We start from the raw sequence: 27186 nt of genomic DNA on the forward strand, positions 1-27186 counted from the left end.
TCTTTATTTCGTTTACAGAATTAAGTATGCTTTCACCAAACTTGGAAAGGCCATTATGAATCACACTTAATAATCACAGAACATTGATTTCACCGATATTTCAAGCATGAACGTATTCAAATTCATTTGACTTATAGACAAGGAAAAAATGGGTTACTCACCCTTCTAGATGTCCCTTTTCCATTTCTTCTCTTACAATGACTTATTTTCTATCCATAGGTCAAGAGAAAAGTTTTGCCTTAGCCCACCTTACTAGCAACTTCTTGACAAGAGAGATTTATTTCCCTGGGAATGGAAAAGGGCAATGCATACTAAGGAAGCCCTGGAAAACAGGGCATTCATTGAATAACCCATGTCTTTCACTTTCCTCTCTGTAAACATCCAAATTAGAAAACCTCACCTGATCAACCTCTAATACACTCAATAAAACGAAGCTCAGGAAAGTGTTTTCCTCATTACAAAGTTCTGGGGCCGGGGAGGGGAACTGAGCAGAATGGTTGAATAGCTGGAAATAAGAAATCTTCTCTAGCCATGAAAGACAAGTAATTGTCATATTTTTAAAAGTGAGAAATTAATATAATTTGGTAATAAAGATCGCCAAATGACAACAGAGCCTCCAAACTCTTGCCTGTTTACCCACAGGATCATAAGCGTTGAACAGGAAAAATTCCTGGAACCAACAAATGAGTTTAGATGAGGCCCTCACTGCTTCACTGTAAGTGAAACCAAGGCCGGGTCAGTGCAAAAAGCCTTTTAAAACCCACAGGTCAACCAAGAAAAAGTTTCGACTCCGCTGAAAAAATTTCAGAAAATCAGAATGGCTTAGTGACTATTTGCTTATAAAATCATAAGAGGAGGGGAGGAATAAATAATACATTTCAACTCATCAATATCTTATTACGTATTATACATTTCTCATTCAAATACTCATACAAAAAAGCACCAAGTTCACTCCACTCACAGACGTTTATTTAATTCAGCAGAGCTATTCAGGAGCTGAAACAAAGACCAAATTCTACAGGTACCAACATTTAGCATGCTTTTTCCAACCTTAGGTGCATAAACAACTATTTCCACACCTTGAGGTAAACTACTACAGAAATTAGAAACCAAATTCTATAAAACAACCCTATCTCCCTAACTCAGAATAGATCCTAGTGGATAGGACTTCGAGAGAACATTGACAACGACACAGTGAGGTCGATAAAACTGCCAAAACAAAACAAAGAAACAAACACCTCTGCCAGTCCTAGTCTAGGAGATCCTCATTCAGTTTAGAGGTTAGGATGACAAAGAAGGTCTGGAAGGCTGTGCCAGAACCTTCTGTAATGGTAGAGACAATAGAACAAACCCAGTGTTCAGGGACTGCCTGGTCCAAGGGTCTGCTGACATGCAACTACCCTGATCCTGACTTCTCAGACCTGAAGAGCCCTCCATTGCTTAGGAAGCTGTAAAATCTACCAAGAACTGGGGCCAATTAAAAAGGTCAAGGAAAGGCAATCAAAGACAAATAAACAGGTGATTATGCATTGAGATTAAAATATGGTTATCTGGATATTTAAAGAGGTTGGCAAATTGTACTTGGGATTAGACCGGTCCTACAAATCAAAGGGATAATGTCTAGATGGGAGCATCTTGGTTTCTGCCATTAAAATGTCTATCACTTATGCATTCACACTTCCAACATCAGTGTATAGAAAACCTACTATTTAGCTTCTCTCATGGGCATGAGAGATACCACAGCAAAAATGTGAGTCCCTGACTTCAGGGTACGTACATACATTTATTAAATAGAATTGACCAGCCAGCTTTCCTTTCAAACGTAATCAGAGTAGAGAAATCTGACTGAAATGAGCATTTAATGTTGGCTGTACAATATTACAAGCTCAGAGGAGAGGGTGTGGCCCTCCGTGTGGCTCTACCTTTCCCTTTCTACTACAAAACCCATGGGCATTGCAAAAGGAATGTGTGTGTGTGTGTGTGTGTGTGTGTGTGTGTGTGTGTGTGTGTGTGTTAAGGTGAACTTTTAGTAGTTTGTTTTATGAAAACCCTGTTATACTTCCTCATCATCACCGAATAACATTCTCAAGCAGGAGTATAAAGGGTCAGGGTATATTCTAAAACATGTTTAAGACTCATCTAAAACAATTCCTATCCCCTCAGTAAATTTAGTTCCAGTCAAAGGAAGCTCCCTTGGAATATCAGAGACAACTTTTGTTTAGTCGAGAGCAGAAGAGGGGGCCCAAAGTTGAAATGAGGCAGTGTGAGTTGAAGACTTCCTAATCTTTCAAACCCTACATGATTTATAGGATAAAAATGTCTTAAGGTATTGCACTGTAAATGAACAGTAAAGACAATACTACTACTCCTGGAGAAGATATATCAATAAAGATATAAGGATGTCTTGGACATTACAAAGTAAATGAAAACAAAAGTGTGATATCCAATATTGATTTATCAACAGTATCAATATCATTGCAATTATCACCTCATCCATGAAAAAACTAAGGCAGATGGACATAAACTTGTCTAGGGTCACAATGGAAGCAGAATAACTAAGATGAAAACCCAGATTTTCTGGTGTTCTAGTTCTAGAATATGAAATTTAAACCTTTAGATAGATTACCAAATCAACTGTGTCCATCACAAAGTGTGACTTCTGCCAACAAATGAAGTCAAAACAACCCTGTGGGTCTAAGGCTCTAGAGTACATCAGAATGAGACATCCTGCAGTTAAAATGCCACAAAAAAAGTATTATATTTAAATTCCCCCAAAATTGTAGATAAGGGACAGACTCCTTAGAATCCAACTGAACATGAACTTGGAAAATGCCAACTAATTTTTCCAGGAGAACAAACAAACAAAAATATGTTTCTAATAATATTAATTAGAGTTAAACCTGAATACAAATTATTTTGTCTCAGTTTCTGGTGATTCACCAAGCTGAGTGCCAGGACAGTCTTACCAAGCATCATAATTGCTTTTAAGACAGCAAACACCGCTCCCACTTCAATGCTGTTGTGAGCAGCGGCTAAGAGGTGTCTATCACAGGACGATCTTATTCCGGGGAAAGGTTTGCCTATGAGGAAAACAACAAACCTTTAATAGTCTCATCACCATCATTAACCATCTTCTGTAACCATTTACAGTCAGCAGGGCCTTTCATTGTCAGACTGTGGGCGCTTAACTGCTATTAGCTAGCTTTAATTGATGCTTCGTGGATTCACTAAGAAACACTGCCAGTATTCCTTACCTAACCTTTTCTTTTTAAATATTAAGACAATGGTGTTGCTCTTTAAAGAGATGTATCAAAAAACTCAGGAGGACTTTTATCCACTTCTGCTGTCTCACACACACACACACGCACACACACGCGCGCGCGCGCGGAAATGATCTTTAGGAACAGAATGCAGTAACACCCCTAGAACTCTTACCTTATTCCTTTCACCTTAGTAAAAGAATAAATGCATCACCATTGCCCTAAGCGCTATGGTGTGTTTCATAAGCAACACACACAGTATGTTGGAGGATCATGCTGCCCCCCAGCTTGGCTTGGCTGAGGAGAAGAGGTATTTTTATTGTTTATTAACTCTTGATGTGAGTCTCTCAATACATCCTGATATTACCTACATGAAAGGTGCTGACAGCCCTCTCAATGGCCATACCCCATGCCTTCATCGCGTCAAAGCAAGCCTACCAAAATCAGGAAGGAAATTACAGAATGGACAGCCTACTTGGTCAATTTAAGCATATGGCTCCAAATGAAAGCATTGTCAGAGGTATTTCAGCTCTCAGCTCACCGGTTGCTTGAGGTAATAGGCAGGCCTGGGGAGCTCGGAACAGATGAAGTAGGAGTCGGCATGTCATTCTCGCCCCAGGCTCCGCGTCTGCATCTCCACAAGCTAGAAGACAGGGATTTTAAAAGCAAGTTTTCTAACATATTCAAGAACACGTCTTCCACATTTCTATTACGCTAAATTTTCTGGAATAATTTAAATAAATGCTCCTTACGGTAAAAAGTAAGACACTGTCTATGCTTTTCTGAGAAACCTGAATCCTTCCTTAAAAACAAGTACTGAAAGTGTCGTTTCCAACCTCTTCCATTGGGATCCATGTGACTTTGTTTGGAATAACTATTATAAATTCTACCATCTCTACCTTGATGCCATATCACTGCCCAATGCATGTTCCCTTAAATTCTACTTTTTGGTTTTGTTTTGTTTTGTTTTGTTTTTGCGGTACGCGGGCCTCTCACTGTCGTGGCCCCTCCCGTTGCGGAGCACAGGCTCCGGACGCACAGGGCCAGCGGCCATGGCTCACGGGCCCAGCCGCTCCGCGGCACGTGGGATCTTCCCAGACCGGGGCACGAACCCACGTCCCCCGCATCGGCAGGCGGACTCTCAACCACTGCGCCACCAGGGAAGCCCTAAATTCTACTTTTTCACTGACTTTTAATAGTTAGAAACCACTGCACCAAGACAACAACGAAATAAGCAACGCCGTTCTTGGATGCAGCCTTACCTGCGGCTAGGAGAGAGGGAAGAGCGACGTGCTGCACGACGTCCTCCAGGGAGAAACACTGTCGTGCTATCAGAATAGCAATGAAAGTAGCTAATGAATCATGGAATGAAAGGTCACTCACCTTCAAGAAAAACATTGACACGTTTTAATACCTAACACCCTTTTAAGTAACATCTAAGATTAATATCTAAGAGAATGTAGGCAATACGAATAAGATCTCAAATCCCAAAATGCACCGGTAGAGTGAAATGATTTATAATTATTACCCTCTAGGCCTCCTTCTACTTTATAAGACAAAGAATGAGGTCTACCCACACCCCCAATGCTTTAAGAAGATACTAAGCTTTAGCTTGAGTACATGTAACTGAAAAACAAAACAATAAAACAGCAAAATCAAGAAATCCCTAAAAGATGCAGCATAAATAAGCCTTTTTAGCAGAACGCAGTATATTATATATAATCTAGCGTTGCAGGGTAAGACCATTAGGAAGCAACAGAAAACAAGGAGGTTCCCCTAATTGAAAAACAAGTCTTATTAATGTTTTAGAGTTCCTTTTGGGAATAACCAATAACGATTTTGTAATATAATTAAATCAGTTTTAAAAACAACTTTGAAAATTCTCACCCGACTCCTAAGTTTAAAGAAGAAAGAGTGAAGGTTAGTGAGACAGAGAATGAAAGAGGAGAAAGAGGAGGAAAATTAATTCACTCAGAGTGGAAACCTCTACCCTTTACAGATCTCACAAGACTTTGACAGAAAATACGAAGAAAAACAGCTGTAATAGCAGCCTCCACATTAAGGTGTCCTATATGCCAGTGACTACGGTTAGAGATTTACAAAGATCACCTCATTTAAGGGCACACCACTGTGAGGTTCATACTATTATTAATTCCAACTTTACAAATGGAGGGAACAAGCAGAGGTAAAGTGAAACAAAAAACAACCCAGAGATTAAGGAACTACGTTAAAGATAAAAATTTGGGTCTTTTTCTGTCTGGAAGAGCAGGTCACAGATTCGAGCTTTACATCTTAGATGCCCACAGAATGGAGTAGGATTGTCCACCTGGTCTTCAGATACCAGAACTAGGAAATAAACCTTCAACGGGGAGCCAGTTTTTAAAATGTATAAAGTTCTTCTCTACATGAGATATACTAATACGCAACACAAACTACTGCAAGAAGTGATGGAAGTGATAGGCAGAAATAAAGAATCCAGATGGATTTTTAAGAAATTCACACACCATGGATGCAATATGCTATCTGAGTTTATCTGTGATCCATAAAGGATATCTCTTCATAAGCTTCCAGACACTATCAGTAAGAAAGACTGGACACCCCTCTGAATCTGAGCCTGGATGTCCTGATCCCACACAACAGAACCTATACTCTTGGATTTTTTTTCTTTTTTTTTTCATTCTAAGAAAACAAACTGGTTGTCTTCAGAATGCAAACTGCTTTAGTTAAATTACATCCTATGCCATGAGGAACCCAAGGCACTTGGTAAAAAGTATGAACAAACCACTCTGAGGAGACCATACAGAAGAAATCTCAGCTAACAACAAGGAAACTCTTGGCATCTCCACTCTAGATTAGGCTATCTATTTTATTTTGATTTTTTTCCCTTTATTTATTCTTGGCAACCACACTCTGGTTTATTGCTTTCAGGGAGAGAAAGAAAAAATAATTTACAATATTTCAGTTAATAGTTGAGTCAACTAAAAAAAATTACTAGCTAAATATTTAATTGCACCGTTGAGTTTTTAAATGAAAAAGAAAACTTACATCTACAGTGCAAAGTACATCATTAAACCCCCAGACGTGGTTTGAAGAACAACAAAGAGCCTTCAGAACTCCCAGCCATTCTGAACTGAGAACAGTGCAGCAGGCCGTCAGCTCGGAGGAGAAATTGGCTATGTCATTAATCCTAGAAAGAAGAAAGAGAATACAGAAGAAAGTAACAAAAGAGAAATACTCACATACGATAAACTTAATGAACACATAATTTCAATATCATCAAACATGGCGTTCATTTCTTAGATTCAAGGATATAAAAAAAATCCACTTGTCAAATAACCTAGTAGAACCTGGAGCAGAAGGCAAAGGAAATGTCTTCAAATGGTTTCTATTGGTTTGGCCAAAAAGTTCATTCAGTTAATGAATACGCTGTTCAATAAAGTTTATTATCAATAAAGATAATAAATGTATCTTTTATCTTTACTTAAAACCGAACGAACTTTTTGAGCAAGCCAATATTTAATGCTGTTGAGCAACAAACAATAACCAGTATAGATGTCAATTAACATATTTTTAGTTCTGTGAACAAATCTGACCTGTAAATTCACATCTTTAAGGGCATCAAAAAAAGTAAAAGGTCGGTCTAAATCCAGTGTTTTCAAAATCTGTGTCTTTCTCGTTTGTATTTTTGTTATATATGTTTTTGAAAACGTATCAGATAACTTACAGATTATATCTAGAGCATCTCACACCAGACCAATAAGCCAGGTTAAGAAAATCATGGAACAGAACAGAAGTAAATGCAGGAATAACATAAGATTTAAAAACAAACAAAGAAAAGCCAAACGTCTGCTTAGGCAATTATTAAAGCCCTTAATTTCAAAGAGCAGCCATGCAACACCTGTGTGGTTAACTGTGAATCCCAGCTCACCTTCCAGCATCCTGATGGCCCATACATACATTCATGAGTGTGTTGCAGACGAAGCTGTAGCGATTGGCCGCATTGTCACTAAGGATCTTGCCCATCATGGAGTAGTTGATGCTACAGGCTGAGGGATTCTCAATAAAATCCATCATGAAGTCTGGATCCCATCGCAAGTTAGAATTTGCAGGAATCACATTATTATATATGGTTTGCTTTACTTTTGAACAGGCACTACTGAGGTTACAAGAAGAAGAGTTAAAAGACAAAACAAAACTAAAATAACTAGAAAGGTATTTCATTTAAGGACAGATTAAATGGCAGCTGTAATGTATTCCTAGAGAAGGTTCGCAATATGGGTTCTTGATTCCAGCTTCCTAAGAATCGGCACCGGACACAGTGCTTGGAATGTGCTAGTTCAATAGTTACTGAATGGGTGGAAGAACAAAACAAGAATAAGACATCTGGGTACTAATCTTAATTTATTTTCGAAGTCTTTTCTACATTTTACATGCTTTAAAAAATAATCTACTATGGCTTCCAACAACTGTCTCTGAACAGTGGTTGGAAAGTGCTATTACTTAAGAAGAATAAAAATGGATTGGATTACACATCAGGAACAACTTGGTGTTTTAGTCCTAATCATTCATCCTGTAAAGCAATTCCTCTCAGTACAAAGTATCCAGGGGGGTTCATGTGCCACAGCTACTCTGGGCACCATGGTACAGCTGAGAAACAGAGGCTCACTCCCTGCCTTCAAGGAGCTTAAATTCTAGCAGGGGGATATGGGGAATACATACATTCTATGAGAGTACAGAAACTATTACATTGTTCCCCAAAATTGATCACACTGTACTTCTCAGCAGTATCTAGAGTTTTTTTAAAGAGCCTGGTCTACCACATTCAGAGTTATATCTGAAGAAAATACAGAATATTATAAATTTATAAAGGGAATTAGAAAGCATCCTCTCTAATCCTGCTCTGCAGATGAGGCTGAAGGAGGACCTGATTTCAAAGCTCAGAGTCCATGTACATTTCGCTCTTCTAGCCCAATTGCTGTGCCTAACAAATCCATAAGCCACAAGTCACCTTCTCTATTCAAGAGCTCTTTTAAGCAGCAGAGACTCTTTTCCTTTCAGATTAAGTTTTGGCAGCAAATCTATTTGTGATCAAGGCGACACATGTCTTAGTCTTATGCGCCTACATAAACAGTAGCCAGGAATGATTTCCTCAAAAATGAAAAGACATATAGACTCTTCACCTTAAGCTGGTAACACTGACAACTGCTTTAAGAAAACTGAGATTGTTCAGTTCAGTTTTTACCAAAATGTGACTTTAGACTTCCTCCTTCAGAATCACCTCTGGGGCATTTGTTAAAAATAAAAGACTCCTGGGCCTCACTGCAGGTGTATTGACTCTGTATGCTTAAAAAGCAGTCCCAGGTAAAACTAAGTACCAAATATGCGTGGGAAGCACTGGGCCAAGAGAGAGGACTAAAGCCACCCACTAAATGGCAGCAAGTACAGTCTTCTACACTCTTTTTCTTCGCATACAACTTATATAAAAACTTGTCAGGGGTTGCTGAAGGATACAAATTTGCAATCTGACGCCATGACCTATTCAAAATGACAGAATTATACAGTCCCCAGTGTTTTAAAAAATCTCCCTTTTCCCTGTCTTAACCCTGCCAGGCTGCATATATTCTCACTTAGCAAGAGTTCTTAATTTGTTTCACTTGCCCAGTAAAAATGAAACAAAAACAAATTTTGCTCTCTGCCGGTTCCCTCCCTACTACCGCGTCCCTGGTTTCCTCCACCTCCCAATACTCTGAGTCTTTAAGGAAACAGAGTTCTGCAAATAGCAAAGCAGTATCTCTTTTTATTCAACTTTCCATTTAATTCTAACAATCTACCCCTGTCTGTCTTCAGAAACCAAAAGAATTCTGCTTTTCTTTCTTAATTTTTATAAGAGTCAGCCTCACTTTTCGATTAGTATAGAGACTTCTCTCAAGTTGATGCCCTCCTACCTCCTCTGGCAGTTTTTCTGAATTCTGTGGTTCATGGTGAAGTCTCGTGTCCCTTCATTTCTAGGCTTCATATTTCACTTATTACACTCTACCCAGATGAGCTCTAGGTTTTAGCGAAATGTTAGCTGCCATCTAGGTCACTCTCAAATTCTTAGCACTCTCTGTTGCAGGCGTATATGGAGTTTAAAAAACCCCAAACCCAAACCAAACAGACAAAAACTCAGACATTTTCCTTCTGAAACTTGCATGTATAAGAAAAGACTGATAGAGTAATGAAAACAACACACACCTGGAGGCCAAAAGGACTTATGTTCAAATCCAGGCTTTATCATTTATTAACTTATAATGAGGAACAGTCATTTGTTGACAGGAAAAATCATTTCTACTTCCTGGGATTGTTGGGAGGCTTAAAGATCTTGATGGAAACAACCTGCCATAGTGCCTGCCACAAAGCAGCAGCTCAATCAGAAGCAGGCATGACTAGTGCTCTACTTCCTCCAAATATGATTCTTACACAACTTTATAGATGATGCTTCTGATCTAATCATTAAAACTGGTTTATTAGTATACAAACAGAAGTCTCTGCGTATCTAGCTTCTGTTTGACCATTTTTCATAATCCCAAGCTACATACAGTGCCTGACTTTAAGGTTTCCTGAGAGAAACGCAGTTCTCTTCCATGGCTTAATCCAGGAAATTTTAGACGGGTAACCCCTTGTGAGGCGCCATGGGGCTGATGCTAAGTAGCTCCTCAGTTCATGGTCGGTCTGCTAAATCTCCACACAGCCAGTGTGCATTACTTGAATTAACTCATTTAACATGCTTCACCACGCTGCAGGAGCCTTAGAGGTCAAATATACCCAACTGTGGCTTCCTTGGGAAATTTACACGGCTGCCTGTCGCAAGAACTGTATCTTGTACGAGAAAACTCTCTGAAAACTGTAAACTGAAACTGAAAGCGCTCTGTAAAGTAATAGAAGAATACGGGGTATTATTATTACAACATTTCTGTCGAAAGATGGTTCCTAAGACCCACTCAGACATTCCATAAGGGATTATTTTGAAACCTAATTCATTTCATAAAGAACATATTTTCACATTTTTCCCTATCAATACCATTAAAAATATCGTGGTTTTCTGGGGCGTCCCTGGTGGCGCAGGGGTTGAGAGTCCGCCTGCCGATGCAGGGGACACGGGTTCGGGCCCCGGTCCCGCTGAGCCTGCGCGTCCGGAGCCTGTGCTCCGCAACGGGAGAGGCCACAACAGTGAGAGGCCCGTGTACCACACACACACACAAAAAAATCATGGTTTTTGATTTGGTATATATCATTTTTTAAGCAGATTTTTTTTTTTTTGCAGTGCCTACTATGAGCCAGACACTCTTCAAAGTACTGGGATAGCGCAATGAAGAAACTAGAGAAAGTTTCTGCTCTCATGAAGCTTAAATTCTAGAAAGGAGCCAGACCATAAATAAATACATAATGTATGAAATGGGGAGGGGCAAAGTGCTAAAGTTCAGAGAATGACGGAGACCAGGGGGAGGGGCTATTTCCAGTGCGGTGGTCAGGGAGATAGAGCCCTGAACGAACTGTGTGAGGGAGCATCACAAGAGAGGTGACAGCAAGTGCAAGAGCCCCAAGGTGGGAGTGTGCTTAGAGTGTTGGGAGACCAATATGGAGGTCCATGTGATTGGAATGGACAGAGAGAAAGTGGTGCAAGACAGGACTGGATCCAGTAGATTCTAAAGGCTAGGTAAGGACTTTGAATTCTATTCTGAGTAGATATGAGAAGCCACTGGAAAACTTCAAGTTACTCTTGTTTCAAAAGGATAACTTTTGAAGACATGTTGAGAATACACTTAAGAGAGTCAAGGGTGCCAGCAGAGAAACGAGTTAGAAGGACTACGATGGTCCACCCAAGAGAGGAGCACGGTGGTAGTTGCCAAGCAATGAAGAGTGGTCAGATTCTAGATGTACCTGGAAGGCAGAGTTCATAGGATTTACGAACAAGCTGGATGCAAGATACAAGAGAGCAAAGAAAACTGTAATTGACTATTCTTTCCTCGCCTGCTTCCAGATTCCAAATTTATTCTGCCAGCTATTCCTGCCCCCTTCCCTCCCCCCAACTTACAGTTAATCATCTAAATTTCCTCAAACACCATTACGGAAGTACAGAGTCTCCAGCACCTGTCTACCTGTCGCGGGTACAAGTGCTAAGGTGCAGAGAATGACAGGGAGTCAGAGATGCTCTGTGAAGTAGGAAGTTCAAGGAGTCAGTGAAGCAAACGCAGGGAGAAAGTAGGTATGCAAAGAGTGGGGAGACAATGTTCCAAGGGAGGTAACAGCAACTGCAAAATACAGAACGTTTTCTCTTATATCAAAACTGCAATCAGAGCTAAACATGCATAGTGATTTGGAATAGGAGGTTAGAGCTACAATGAAAGATAATTCAATAGGAATTCTGGCAGATATAATTAGGATTAACTTTCATTATTCAAAAGGATGACAATTTGGTACACAAACAAATATAGGCACAATCCTATTCCTATTCTTTTGACTTTCTTCTACCCACCTGAAGAGGTCTCCAAATTTACTTCTGAGGTGGCTACATGACACATAGAGATCGTAGAGGTAGGCTAAGATGCATCTTTCTGGGGAAGAACATTCTGAGGGGTTCACCACATGCTTTACCACACCACACAATCTGAGGAGAAAAATATATGAAGAAATGAGACATTTTGCTAGTATGTGTGTTATCGCTTGGCTCTTTTAGAGTGAGAATGTGTCCATGTATTACTCAAGTAAGAAAAAAGATACCAGATTGTTAACACTAATCATTATACCAAGTAAATAACTGCATAAAATATCAGTTTTCTGTTATGATACTGAAACACTAAATATTTTTTTAAAACTTCAGAAATGCCATTAACATTAAGAAATGAAAGAAATTCCTCCGTACAGAAGATATGTAGGGAGGAATCCACCAATCAAGTTGCTGTGACTAGGACACAAAAGTTGTAGGAGAGAATCTCTCATCAGTAACAAGACTGACAAATTCTGGAAATTTGCAAAGGGCCCCATGTCCACTATGTAAAAGGGCAATTTCTTCATATCAGTAAGTCTGGGAAATCTGTTTTCAAGACCATGAGCTGGTTCTGGCATGAACTTGAAGAATTCATGGTTTCAGGTCACATTCTCCTTGTTTTTCCAAACTAGAAACAAATTTATTCTAGTTTATCTTAATAAGAATTTAAAACCCCTTCTTTTTAGTGACATTCTCCATAAGACTTGAGGTTCAGAAGTACCACTGCTACTCCAATTCCCCAGATCAGAAAGATGGCCTTTTGGGCCACAATTCATACAGAACAAAAGTTCACACCACACGGAAGCAAACACTCGTGGTCCCTCCACCTATCTGTGAGTCTGATCCCACTGTCATCTTGCATTCTGTTACAGGGCTCGGTACTACTACAACAGTGTCACAGATGACTCCGATGATTAAAGCTGAAAAGGGCTTTAGAAATCATCTGATTCACCCTCCTCATTCCACGAAGAGGGCTCTGAGCCTCAGAAAGGTGATGTATCTTGCCCACAAGGCAAAGAGCTACTTCACAGCAGATCCAAAAGGAGAACTTAGGTCTCCAGTACCCCAGTCTGGAGCCCTCTCCACTGTTCAGGGGATGGGAGGGAGCCTAGCATGTCAAGGCTGAGAAGGACACTGGAGTCACAAATATCAGAGGTGGGACCTAGGAAACTATGCAAAGAAATAGCCATGTAGCATCCCAATCCCTGTGAACTGACATCAGCAGATGCAGGCAACCGATAAAGGCTGTCAATTATAGCAAAATTGTCCCACAGTTAAGAAGAAAAGTAGATGATTCAATCAGTTGTTACCTATATAAACCAAAAAATTCCAGGTATACCCTGAAAAGCAAAGAATTATTTTGTGATTAAAGTAAACAAACATTTATTGAAAGTTTGCTAGGCATTTACTGTATTGCAGTAAATATTGAGTGTTTGTTTTCTCAATAATTTTTTCACTTGCTCGAGGTAAGAAAAACATTTTACATTGAGATCCAATATGTTTATTCATATAAGTGCAAAAAAAAAAAGAAAAAGAAAAAAAAAAACCAAATAATAGTTTTGGGGAAAATACTTATCCTTACTATACATGATAAAGAACAAATATAATAAACTGAATATCAAATATGATTTTATGAACATTTAATAGAACACAAATTTAAAATGTCAAAATAAATGATAATGAAATAAATTCCAAAATAACAAACAAAAACAAAAAAATACTTGTGAAAACCTATTATATTCATTTCATGACCAACTAGAGATGGTTCCATACACAGTTTAAAAAAGTATGGTATAAATCAAACAGCATGAATGAGCTCCTAGTTAGAAGGACTTTTAGCAATCTGGGAGATTTATTAGCTATCTGATGTTGGGTACATCACTTCACCTACCACTCCATTTAACAGGCTTGAGTTTCCGTTTCTTGACTTATAAAATGGTACTAATCATTCAACCCTACAGGGTAGTGGAGGGCTATAAAATAGTTCTATATTTCCTGGATTCTAAGATGTTCATTTCCTTACATTTAAAAATATCAGGGATGTTTCAGATGTCACTTAGTAATAATCTAAGTGCATATTATCTGTGGCTATGCTCTCATATGAAGAGAAAGCTTATGGTCCACAAAAGCTAAAATTATTTACTATCTGGCTCTATACAGAAAAAAGTTTGCTAACTTCTGATCTCAGAGAAAAAAATTGAAGAAAGAACCAAGAATAGGAGAGACAAGGTAGAAGGAAAGATTAGGAAAATATTAAATGAGGTGCCTTCAAGTGATAAGATAATATTTGTTAGGTGAGGAAGGGAGTAAATAGAGAAGAGGCACAGAAATAATAAACTTAAATCAAGCTCAATGTTAGCAAAAGTTTAAGGGCATAAATGCTACTTAAGGCTAAAAGCTGAAGTCAAGAATGTATTTCTCTATGACCCAGCAATCCCACTACTGGGCATATACCCTGAGAAAACCATAATTCAAAAAGAGTCATGTACCAAAATGTTCACTGCAGCTCTATTTACAATAGCCAGGACATGGAAGCAACCTAAGTGTCCATCAACAGATGAATGGATAAAGAAGATGTGGCACATATATACAATGGAATATTACACAGCCATAAAAAGAAATGAAACTGAGTTATTTGCAGTGAGGTGGATGGACCTGGAGGACGAAGTGAGAGAGTGGCATGGACATATATACACTACCAAATGTAAAACAGATAGCTAGTGGGAAGCAGCCGCATAGCACAGGGAGATCAGCTGGGTGCTTTGTGACCACCTAGAGGGGTAGGATAGGGAGGGTGGGAGGGAGGGAGACGCAAGAGGGAGGAGATATGGGGATATATGTACAGCTGATTCACTTTGTTATAAAGCAGAAACTAACTCAACATTGTAAAGCAATTATACTCCAATAAAGATGTTAAAAAAATTTTTTTTTAATAAAAAAAAGAAGAATGTATTTCTCCCCCAAGATTACAAAGTAATAATGTTTCATCTTAGGAACTGCAGTTAAAGAAAAGCACATATAATTAAGACACAGCCTCTTTTACAAACTGAATGTAACAATAATTGGATTTAATTTGGCTATGGTTATTGATTTACATGCTTATTACAGAAACATCTTTGAGACCATAAAGAATATTATAAAAAAGTATTCAAATTTAAAAAAAAATAAATCTATGTGTGTAGAATTAATGTGGCAGCTTTTCTTCTTCTCCTAAAAAGCTGTTAAATGGATGACAGACACTCTAGGATAGAGTACATGTTGATTACATGTGCTAGATTACCAAAAAAAAGGCACTGTGAACCCCATGTTTCTTTTCAGCCCAGGAGGGTTGCCTTTCTTTTAAATATATAAAGCTCTGGAGAAAGGAGTCTGCAGTGGACAAAAAGGAGCTCAGAATAGGTTTTCTGACAGCTCATTATACTTCTCTGGTCCCAGTAGCCTCGGCCTCATTTAATGGGGGTGATGTAATTACTTCGCCCAACTTCCCTAAGAGTAGTAGAGAAAACCTTAGCCTACAATTCACACAAACTGAAGAAAGACTAAGAATCAAAAAACTCATTTATTCTAGATTAACCCTTGTCAAAAATTTCCTTTAATTTATAAAAGAAATAAAATTGAAAAGGTAAATCTATAAGATGATGTATGTGCAAAGCTTATCTGGCGTTGGATTCTCCAAATAGAAATTGAAATTACATGAGCGAAGAAGCAGTCACTTATTCACCATCCATAACAAGCCAGGATGCTGGAGGGCAGAAATGACAGCAACTAGGGGAAGCGAAGTAGCCAGGCAGGCAGGTGGACTTTACATGCTTTTATCTCCTTTCTGATAAACGTTTCCTGGCACAAGCATTCTTTGACTGTGTTATACCTTTTTATGAAACAAACAGTACTATTTTTCTCTTAAAACCACTATCATATTTCATCCAAAATTACACATTCTAGGGTATACCAACCCTTCAAACACCTGGGCCGTCTGATCGGGATTCAGGATCAGACAACTGTGGTATCGCCTGAGAACAGCCACAATGCAGACACACAGTCCCGTTGTGTAACTTCCTGCCAGGCTGGAGGATTTCAGGAGCAGTTCGGCTTCCACAACACTCAGTTCATTCAGGAGCTACAATGGGAGAAAAGATCGAAGAAAAATGTAGCTGCCAAAACAAATAGGAAAGACGTTTATTTTTACAAACCACGGATATATTGAGTCATTCTAAAACTACTTGATCTCCTTCCTTGTCCTGCCCCAGGAACATGCACGTATATAACCACAGTCTCAGCACCCCAATGAATTAACTGGTTTTTATTTTTAATACTTTATCAAATTATAGAGTTTTCCTTCTGTCTGGGCATCCTGGTCCATGCAATCAAGAGGTACCCAATACTGAAACAGTTATCAAAATGTTATGGTGGTCCAAAGTTCTGGACTGGATAATTTCAGAGAAGAACATCCCCACCTCTGACTTTTTTTCCACTTTCCCCTCCTTTTCAAAAATGGAAGTTATTTATCATCATTTTCTTATTATTAACAAAGCTAACACCTCCAAAAGAATAAGTAAAAGAAACCAAGTTTTATGTCTACTCACTAGTGACATAACAAATGAACTCAAGTATGTGTATAAGAAAAATAGTGGAACAAATTCATAATGTTTCATATTTTTTGCTCGTCCCTAAAATATACTCTATTATAAATAGCAAACAAACTTTCACCTTTCCCTAAGCAAAAAAAGAAAAAACAAACAAGAAATACCCTCAAAGCTCTCATGTTTTAAAATGACTATTACTATATTTTAGCACCAATTATAATTATTTAGTTGAAAATTATGAACACAGATGCAATTAAAATGCTAGTTGAATACTGCTGACTCAGAATGTTTCAACTATTCAAAAATGCACTGGGTGGCTCATTTTAAACTGTACAATGCCTAGTTAGGGTTGCCTTCTGAAAAAAGAGAGAAGCAGGATCCCTTTGACACCTGTATTGCAAAGTCAATGAGGCCATTGATATTCAGTGCTGGCTCCATGAGATCAAAGATGAGCTGAATATGGTGAGCCAATGGGAGATGGTACGACGTTCCTGACGCAAAGCTTGTGATTTGTTCCAGCACATTGTTAGAGAGCTGTGCAAAAAAAAAAAAAAAAAAAAAAAAAAAAAGTGAAAGTAATCATAAGACCAACAGCCCAAATAACTTTTATTTATTAAATTACTTCAATTTTTTAGGTAAGAAACGTGAATTTATATGTGATTCTACTTAGAAGTTGAAACATATTTCTACAGAAAACAAAACCATGTACAAATGCAATAATATCCTTAAAACAACTATAATTTGAAGAAATAAGCCGAGTTGTCATTAAGATCTACACCCAACTCTCCTAAAGGTAGAACAACAATAAATGCTAGTTAATCTCCAGATGACATTTATTTGACTATCAATGGATTTGTAAAACAAAATAGATTTGGTTTCTTCTCAATGGCATAGTAATTTTTCCTCAGTCATCAACAGATTTCTCCCTTATCGATAGCAATGTAGGACTAAAATGTAATAATACAAGTACTGCATTATAGATTATTTTATATAGTGTTGATTATTATCATACAGTAAAAACATTTCCATGATAAAAATTAATTCCTCTGAGGAAGGCAACCTGACACTTAAAACTGAACTGCTTGATAGTTTAAGACGCTTCCAAATATGTTTAAAAAATGTATTTATAGGGGCTTCCCTGGTGGTGCAGTGGTTGCGCGTCCGCCTGCCGATGCAGGGGAACCGGGTTCGCGCCCCGGTCTGGGGGGATCCCACATGCCGCGGAGCGGCGGGGCCCGTGAGCCATGGCCGCTGGGCCTGAGCGTCCGGAGCCTGTGCTCCGCGACGGGAGAGGCCACAGCAGAGGGAGGCCCGCATACCACAAAAAAAAAAAAAAAAAAAAAAAAATGTATTTATAAAATAAGTAAAGCCAAAAACATATATTGCATGAAAGAGATTTTTAAGGAAATATCCCAAATGCATAATAAAACAGCTTTAATGGCTACCTGAGATGTCACTTGATGTTGATCAAAATATGAAAGGAGTTGAAGTTTTGTGAACACAGTCTCCAGTGTTGGAAATGCCTCCTGTTTGCTCTTCCTGGCTTTCTGTCCTTCATCTCCAACTAAATAAACACACAGTAGGTACATTATTTTCCATTTAATTGAAGCTCTTGACTTTAATGGATACTTTTTATTGAAGTATAACATACGAATGGAAAATTGTACAAACTCACTGAATTTCTACAAAATAAATTTATGTAATGAAACTCAAATCACAAAATCACATACCAAAACTCCAGAAGCCCCCTCAGGTTCCCTGCAGTCACTTCTCCCTCCTCAGAGAACCAAGATCCTGACCTCTAATGGCTTGGATTAGTATCGTTCACTTTGGAACTTGATACAAATGGAATCATATGATACGTACTTTTTACATCTGGCATCTTTCACTCAAAATTATGCTTCTGAGATTGATTCATATTGTTGAGGTAATTTTATTTTTTTTCTAAAAATTAACAATTCTCGGGACTTCCCTGGTGGCGCAGTGGTTAAGAATCCGCCTGCCAATGCAGGGGACACAGGTTCAATCCCTGGTCCAGGAAGATCCCACATGCCACGGAGCAACTAAGCCCGTGCACCACAACTACTGAGCCTGCGCGCTAGAGTCCGTGAGCCACAACTACTGAGCTCAAAGAGTAGCCCCACTCGGCGCGACTAGAGAAAGCCCACGCACAGCAACGAAGACCCAACGCAGCCATACATACATACATAAATAAAATTACAAAAAAACCCCAAAAACAAACAAACAAAATTCTCATTTATGTACTATACCTAAACTTTTGGCTATTAATGAGAAGTACCTCTATAAACGCTTCTTACCCACTGACTTTTAAAATACGATATCAACGATGAATGGGGGGAAAAAAAATCACCGAGGTTCACACTGATATAATAGGAAACTTCACTGGCATTTTCTTAGGAGATTCCCAAACTGTTTAGTATGTAAAAAAGGAAATTTACACAATTCCTAACTTTTTTAGGGGTAGAAAGGAATTAAATCTCTCCACCTTAATGGAAAAGTGCTACCTTTATCAATTTAGCATAAAGAAGTTTGAAGAAAATATCAATAAGAAATACTATAAACATTGTTTATTCCAGAGGGACCCTTGCTCTTAACAACTCTAAGGATAAGATCCAGAAATAATTAGGTCCTATTTTAAAATATTTTTAATATATGTATTTACAAACACAAATCTAAAATCAAAAAGGAAATGTTGGATTATACGATCTCCACGAAAGATCATTTCCAACACTATGATTCTAAGCAGTCAAAGGCTACTGAGAAAAAAGCCCTCTAACTCACATCATCTTATTTGGGAAAGTTTAATTTGGGGAACAGAGTTCACTTTACTGATTTTTCTATTAAAGATATACAAGAACGATTTCACTAAACTCAAAAGGCTTGGCTAATGGCAAATGTAATGGATTTAGAAAATAACAAGAAAGGAGACTTCTCTTTCAACAATAAGCAATTGTGGTTTATAGACTGGCAAAAGACACGCAAAAAACCCAGGCTGTTGTGTTTCCTAAAACAAACAAACTTAGAATTAAAAGGTGCTGAGTAACATAAGGTACAAGACTGTGTGTCACTTTTGTCAAATATCACCAAATGTAACGCCAATAATAAGAAAGAAGTTCATGAAACCTACTTGTTTTTCAACATCTATTCTCAAAGGTACAAGTGGCATTTTGCCTTCAATACAGCTGTTTGCATGTCATGAGCATGTATAAAATATCCAAGTTTTGAATTTTTCATTTACTAACATCATTAGTCCAAGGCTGAAAACTTACACCAATAGTCTTGGGTACCATGAGCTTTGGAAGTGAAGTTAGTGTATTTATTCAGTCCTTCCTGGGACCAAAACCAAGTCTGTTACCAAGAAAAGTAACAGACTGGAGGACGTGGACCCAGCACGAGAACTCACAAATACCTCTTTTTTTGGTTTGTCTATATTAATAGGCTCTGTTTACTGACACATAGCTAACTTCTCAAGACCTCTTATAAAAAAAGATGCAATTGACTCTTGGCAAGTTACATTCACTTTGAGAGAAAAATTTAAGAAATTAGTGGTGGTTCTCAAAGGAATATTTTAATGACATTTACATAGATAACAATATAGTCATAATTCATAGATTTTCATCTGTTTTATGTTAATTTACTTTCATAATATATATTATTGCTCTCTTGTTGCTTAATTTTTATTTTCCTTTTTTTTTTTTTTTTTTTTTTAAATCTCTAATCCTGGAAGTTCTGACTTTTATTGGTATGGTAAAACTTCATTAATGTTTTGAAAATTTACCCCCAAAGGTGACTAGCCAATGTAAATGTAAAATGAGATTTGAACATGTTCAACTGGAAACGTCATTTCAGCTTTAGATTATAAATCTCACCCTGCCCCCAGGCAAGGTCTGGTTGATCTGAGAGCACCCCTAAGGAGTTCCTCAAAATCATGTTTTTATGTGTAGCCAGAAATCAAATACATGCTAAGACAACTTCTGTTTTCCTGCCTCACCATCCTCTTTATCAGAAGGCAGCTCACTGCATCCCAAATTAACAAACATATTTCTGGTCGAGGAGTTTTACCTAAAACGTGGGAAAGACAAAAATCCCCACTGAAGATGACCCCCTCTCCTCAGGGGTGCATCTAGTACTGTACCGGATATCTCAAAAATTAGCGTGGAACAACAATGATTTTCTCCTGGTGCGCTCACAAGCAAGAACTGCCTAGTTAAGAGACTGGTACGAAGATAGGACAGACAATAGTCTAGTGTTTTAAAAAAACTCTTTATAAAGGAAGGAAGTAGACTCAGCAGAAAAGGATACCACGTTGCTTCCTTCCCCGTCCTACCCCTCTCAGCATTCCAAAACCAAACATTCCACAGGACCTGAAACGACTCTCTAAAAGTAGTTTAGGTAAAAGCCCATATTACTGAACCTTCTAAAGGAGACAGTGTCCATCCCATTCCCAAATATACAAAAAGTAGCTTCAAATATACTTTGCCAGCTAGTTGCAGGGCTTTGGGATTCAGCCCATTTCCTCTTTTCCCTAACAGAGAAAACAGCAAAACAACAGATCAACAGTTTTTTTTAGAGCAGTTCTTCCCCCCCCTCCCTAATCTCAATAATAATAGGGTTTCATTTCCCTTCCACAACCTCATGGCGCCTGTGTAGCACTAACTCTTTAAGAGGCCACAGAAGTAAGTTAGGGAATGTGATGCAAATAACACGAAGGTAGCCTTCCCGCTGTGTTTTAAGACTTCAGACAGCCAAAACACACGTTCAGACGAAAAACACTTCGCCCTGCCCTCGTACCTTGTTTCTGCATCTGCACCCTTACTGATGGAGAGGAAAGAGAGCTATTTGCAATAGTTATATCTGTCCTTTTCTGTGGGAAAGATCGAGTGTGGACAGGCTCTAGTAATTCATCCAGTTAAAGTCCTAAAGACTGGATCCCCTGTGGAGAGGTTCGTAAAACAGTATTTATTTTGTACTGAACAAGAAAGCAGGGTTCCTAGAGGTGGTTTATGCCATGTGTAGGAAGCGTGCTGTTTGCACAGGGAAAATCCAAACTTTTTTTCCCCATTATATTATTTAAGTAACAGAGAGATAAATACCAGCGTGGTAGTGCAGTATACATAATGATAGCATACTTTAAATCGTATGACTGTCTAATAAAATAAACTGTGAAGAGTAACTAGGCAAATGTGAAGTGGATAATTACAAAGTTCCAATTATGTTATATGGTGACGTAATACAAAGGCATAACTTCACTGTAAGGACGAAGGAAAAAGCTTGGTGACAGAGCATTCCAAGTAAAGGCATTAGGGAGTAAAGACCCCGTTTTCTTTTTACTTGAAATCATTGGGAGACGTGGGTAGCCTCCACTACCTACTGCAATTCTTCTTCTGAATAATGTAAGAAAAGATCAGCCACTACAATGTCATGATTTTGAATTATCATGTAAATATGAGTACCCAGAGCCAACTATAAGCTTGAAAAAGGATGGAACTGGGGGAATGGACCTCTTCCAGCCTAAGGGTTTTCCAACTCATTCTTCCATACTTTATGTAGGACTGCGGTGGAAAATTTGGGAATTACGAAAAAAAGAGGAGCAAATAAAACCACCTATATCTATCTATAGAAGGTGCTATTTTCATGCAAGCATTACTATAAATGGAACCAAGGCCTTAACATTCCAATGTGCTTATTCATATTTCAACGGGACAGTCATTCGGGGGAGGAAACACTCCGCTGACAGTGCCACGTATGACTTTGATAAGGGCTGTGCTGAGGGGAAGGCAAACGACAGCACAATGGGGGCATATGCATTAGGGCTCTTTACCCCCGGTCTCTGTGGTGCTGTTCTTATTTAGGATTTTCAAAATATCTTTGGTAATTTTCTTCAACTGATGCCTGGCTTCTTCACGCTCTTTGCCCACTCCATAAAGAAGGATTGTGCGTTGGTTATACTCATGACTTGAAGATTCATCCTGAAAAACAGAAAATGCATTTTGAAACCCCTGTTTAAAGGGTGGGGTCCATGGACATGATATGCGCTGACCACAGCATCTCCATGCTGGCTCGTGCGGTGGTGGCATCCCGCCCACCTTCCAATTCACCTCAACCTCCACTGGCAACACCCTTGTTTTTCCAGTTTGGAACTTGCTAAAGTAAAAAAAAGTGTCAACTGACCTGAAGTCTTAATAGAAGCAGTTGATGTGGGCGTACCTTACAGAGTAAGTTTTGACTCTTGATTGTTTAAAATGTAACATGGTATTAATTTCACATCCTATTACATACTATCTAGTTAAAATTTTTCCTTATGGAAAATGTTATTTCTTAGCAAGCTCAGTTTTCTGCATACATTAAACATCATTAAACATTTTATATTTAGAAAAAAAGAGGATCCTCAAGTACTTTTATTAAAAGAAAAAAAAAGTTCCATTTACTTCCAATATGACTGTGTAAGACACATGTATATTTCTTTCCAAATGGAAAACGACAGACAGCATGGGTCTCATTAGGTGTGAGGAAAATAGCTGGAGATGCAAACACGTTCTGACACCACCTTCCTCTTCTGGACCACCTCCCCACACCTGCCCCACAGACACAGTGAATTCAAGCACTATTTTTCCCACATGGGAGAGGAAATTACTTAGTCAGTCACAGCATCACAAAAACATACACACCGCTAAACACATTCTTTAGCCAGAGTTAAATAGTCCAGGATGTGTCCTCTCTTATGCCTGGTTCTGAATTTTTCTATCTAAATTTCTCTCTTGGATCCTATACTCTTCCATTTTCTTAGTGACATTCCTAGCTCTATCTTTCAGTTCATCTCCTTTTCTTACCATTTGTACATGTTTGCCCATGTGAGGTACTTACTCTCCCTAACAGTATCTATCCCTAAGGAGCTCCCATAAGGAAAGTTTTGCCCCAGGGAAAACAAACTGCACTGTGTGCACGTAAATTAGTAATGGCTGCAAAAGAGAGCAAAGTCCTTGTGACCTGGAGAATGCCAATGTTCAATTTGGAGTACTCCAGTGTGTACTCTGCACAAAGAAGCATTTTGCTTCTTTAGCCTTGAAGTAAGAGCCTGTTTCTTCTCAGTTTCTGTCACTGTTCTCTCAGTCTCTTTTTGTCATTCTGTCTTTCTCTCACCTGCCTGCATTCAAGGCACCACTTCTTGCACTGGTTCCTTTTTTATAACATTCTATCAGAAATACACATTTGCATACTCTGCCAATCTATCTTGCTACCATGTCCCCAAATAATTAATATTTCAGGTTGTTCAAACCGAGTAAGTCTTTTCTAGAAGAAGCTGTTATTTAATACCTTGAGTTTCAAAATCTCCTCCAAAGTTTCAAAAGGCAGAACTAACCACAGGATAAAGTCGACATAGGTAGTGATTGCTATATCTCAGTGACCTGAGCTACTTTGTCCATCTCCAATTTTTGTTGTCGTTACACAGCATTACTGATATACTTCCTGGTGGGGTGTGTACATATAAGCAAGCCCTATAAAGGGGACAGAAGGGTGATGAGGAAACTGCACAAAACTCAGGTGCCAGTCATGTGCCCTGGTGATTGTTTTCAGTTAAGACACCTGTCAAATGGTTCTAATGTAAACCTGTGTGTGAGGGGTGATGGAAAGATGTTAGCAACAGCTGTTTATAGAGTACCTCCCTACAGCAAGACAAGGTACTAAGAACTATGAGAAAATGCAGGGATGAATGTTCCCTGATTTAAGGAGTACGGATTCAGTATCATAGAGATAGCATCTGCAGAGCTCGAACCCCAAACAGGGATGGGGAGGGAAGGTATCCTGGAAAGATCCATGTGTTCTATGAACACGGTGGTACTATGGCTCCATGTTGGCCCAATAACAGCCCAAGCTCAGGGTAAGAGAGAGCGGTGACTGCATCCAGGGTGTGTCACTTGCCAACGCCATGGTCCAAGATAATGAGCCTTTCTGAGCCTCAGATTCTTCCTCTGAAAAATGGTTAACACCACATACCTTATAAGGTTTTGGTGAGAGTGGGGCTCTGTCTGTAAAATGCTTAGTGGCATATCAGACACAGCACCCCCTGCTGTCCATTGATATTACTGCACCTCCAAGCCTCCCCTGCAGGCACCCCACAGCCGCGCTATGCTGCATTGCTCAACATTTCCCAAAGGTGCCGGTGGGGCTGGGGGGGGGGGGGGGCGGTGGGGGGGGTGAGAAGCACTTCCTTTGCTGGTCTCCTCCCACCACCTGAAATACTCTCAACAGCCTCAACTGCTCTTGTGCAAATGCTATGCATGATGACAGGTTCAGGTCCCTCTCTCTGTCAACTCAGTTTAGCGAAAGCCCTCACTGCAGAGGGAGGGGTGGAGAGGAGCGACTTTGGAGCATTTATCACTGTGTAATTCACCTATTTTCTAGGTATCTGTTTAATGTCTGTCTTCCTCACTAGACCATTCACATTTATATTTTCCTTAATGGCAATGACTAGGCACTTAATATTTGTTGAAATCATGAAATAATGAATAAACAAGTGGATTAATGAAGAAACATGTGACTAAAAGAATAGGGCAGGGGTGAAGATAAGGAAAAAAAAAAAAAAAAACTAGTTGAGTAGGGAACTTAACCTGATAACTAAGTGCTTAAAAAAACTGAAGAGGAAAAATGAGAGGCAGAGAGAAGTTTAGACCAAAAAAGTCTGTAGGGTGTAAACTAGGTCTTAGTGGTGGGAATAAAAACTAAGAAGCAAAATCAAGAGGTATCTGAGGAAGTCAGGAAAGGATCAGGCATCTGAATGAATGTGCATCTCACTGGATTTCAAGACGGACTCCCTAGATAAAATGTGTTGGGGTCCGGGCGGGGAGCGGCAAGGAGTAGGTTATAAGGGCAGGGAGCTCATGAATTCACCGTTAGGCGAGAGGAATTAAAGGGGTAGGTGGAAATATATTACAAATGTCTAGTAGGTGGTCTGACGGCAGGTCTAATGCAGAAGTGACAGCTTACGGTTAAGAGCACTATGTAACTGGAAGGGATTCAAAACCCCCATGTTCTCTTTGGGCCGGGGTTGGGAGGGAAAAGAGCTGCGATAGTGAAGGGGGTAAATAAACCATCCAACGATGGACACACACTCTCCATAGTTAATAAACAGTCAGACAAGTCAAGGTGACAAAAGCGAGGGAAGGGACAGTTAGTTAACAACAGGGGTCATCAGCAGTGTTGAACACAGTTAAGAAATCACAATGGATGCTGGCTTCTCTGACTTGTTTCTTTAAAAAAAAAAAAAACCACACGTGTGAACCTCAAAAGAGAAGTTTCTCTAGAGTGGTAGGGGCACAAGGCAGGAAACAGAAGGTTGAAGTAAGAGGAGATGGTGAAATGGTGAAGGTGAGGGAAGTAAACCACACTTACTAGTAGTTGGGTATAAAGAACAATAGCTTGAGAGAAAAGTGATCATCGTATTAGGATAACCAATGACAAACTGGTTTCAAAGCTATGTTTCAAATGAGTCTCCATAAAGGAAATCCGGACTGGAGGGCAGATAACTGACAAAGGAGATGGGCAACAGTGACCTCTTGTCTGGATTAACTTCAAAAGACCAGGACATCTTTCTACTTAACCGCAGACAAAAAAGGAAATCGGTGAAAATACAGGGAAATCTGGAGGTGAAGAACTGAGGAACTTGAAGACGCTTGTATTAGTTCATTGGCTCTGTTATGTTCAGGGAATTGGGCCAGAAGCAAAGCAAAGTCATGAGGTGAGAGTAAGGGGATGGAATTAAAAAGCAAGAGAAGCCTGCAGTTAGCTGGGCGGGGCGGTGGGGGGAACCACTGGTCAACCTCTATACGGGGCATGCAGACTGTGTCGCTGATATAGCTAACATCTTCTAGGGGAACCATGAGAGCCATTACTCGTCTTCAAAGAGGAAAGGCAAACACATTTTAAAAGCAACTCTTTTTCAACAGCCCACAAGGATTGGTTTACATCCATTTTTTGTGCATGTAGAAAATGCACAAATCTTTAAATAGCAACTTATACATAAGGTCAATCTCAGAAAATGGACTAAAAATATCCAAAGGTATCAATGAGTTCTGCTCTTTAAACTAGGTATTAAAACACCCTCAAGCTGCATAGTTGTAAAAGATCAGTACCAAAGAATTATTCTCTTGTTGATACCCTGAAGGACACATTTGTGGGGTGGAGAAAGAACTCTCCATAGGAGAGTCCGTGGAAGTCTAGCTAAGCCCTTTCACGCTAGCCCCCTGCTGTCCTTGGGTTAAATAGGTCACCTCCCCTGTAAACTGGGTTCTGAAAATCTCATCCTCCAGATCAATCACTTTCTTTCTTCAGATAATATCTCACACTCACACTTAATTGATCTTTTAAAAAATTAGGAGGATGCACATCCAGAAACTCTGGAAGGATTGTTGTACTATAGAAATTAGAAGGTTTCTCTTGAGCCAAATGTCCTAAAAAGGGAAAACCTGGAGTTAACTGAAGGCTGATATTAGTCACCTTCATTTCTTTAAAATAAGTGATTAGAAATGTTGCCAAAACGTGTGTGTGTGTTCACAAGGATGTGATAATGGTGGTGAGATTATTAGAGCCGTGTACTCTCCTTTCACTTCCAATCATTATTTCTTTCAGCTGAAGCTTTCAATGTACCACGTTATTCTGTTTAGAACAAAATAAATTCAAATCAATGTTACAGCAGTAATAAGCCTTGGGCTGGTGGGGGGAGATGGGTGTGCCCGCTGTGGAGAGGCTGTGTGAAAGGAACAAGGAAATCAGCAGCTTCTCAGTATAACTACACCTG

At 39.1% G+C, this 27186-nt stretch overlaps 1 protein-coding gene across 1 annotated transcript in view; it reads right to left on the bottom strand.

Annotated features, from left to right (window-relative positions):
• The window catches only part of MED12L (mediator complex subunit 12L), a 316215-nt gene that overhangs the window by 50198 nt on the left and 238831 nt on the right, over positions 1–27186 (bottom strand). Inside the window, exons 18-27 of the mRNA XM_024131828.2 lie at positions 22213–22360; positions 17816–17934; positions 16761–16904; positions 15741–15904; positions 11776–11907; positions 7189–7416; positions 6306–6447; positions 4523–4643; positions 3802–3903; positions 2967–3080 (exon numbers count right to left, since the gene is read on the bottom strand). Of these exons, the coding sequence (XP_023987596.1) occupies positions 2967–3080; positions 3802–3903; positions 4523–4643; positions 6306–6447; positions 7189–7416; positions 11776–11907; positions 15741–15904; positions 16761–16904; positions 17816–17934; positions 22213–22360 (1414 nt within the window). The remainder of the gene's footprint in view (positions 1–2966; positions 3081–3801; positions 3904–4522; positions 4644–6305; positions 6448–7188; positions 7417–11775; positions 11908–15740; positions 15905–16760; positions 16905–17815; positions 17935–22212; positions 22361–27186) is intronic.

This window comes from Physeter macrocephalus, chromosome 1, assembly GCF_002837175.3.
Source record: "Physeter macrocephalus isolate SW-GA chromosome 1, ASM283717v5, whole genome shotgun sequence".
NCBI classification, from domain to species: Eukaryota; Metazoa; Chordata; class Mammalia; order Artiodactyla; family Physeteridae; genus Physeter; species Physeter macrocephalus.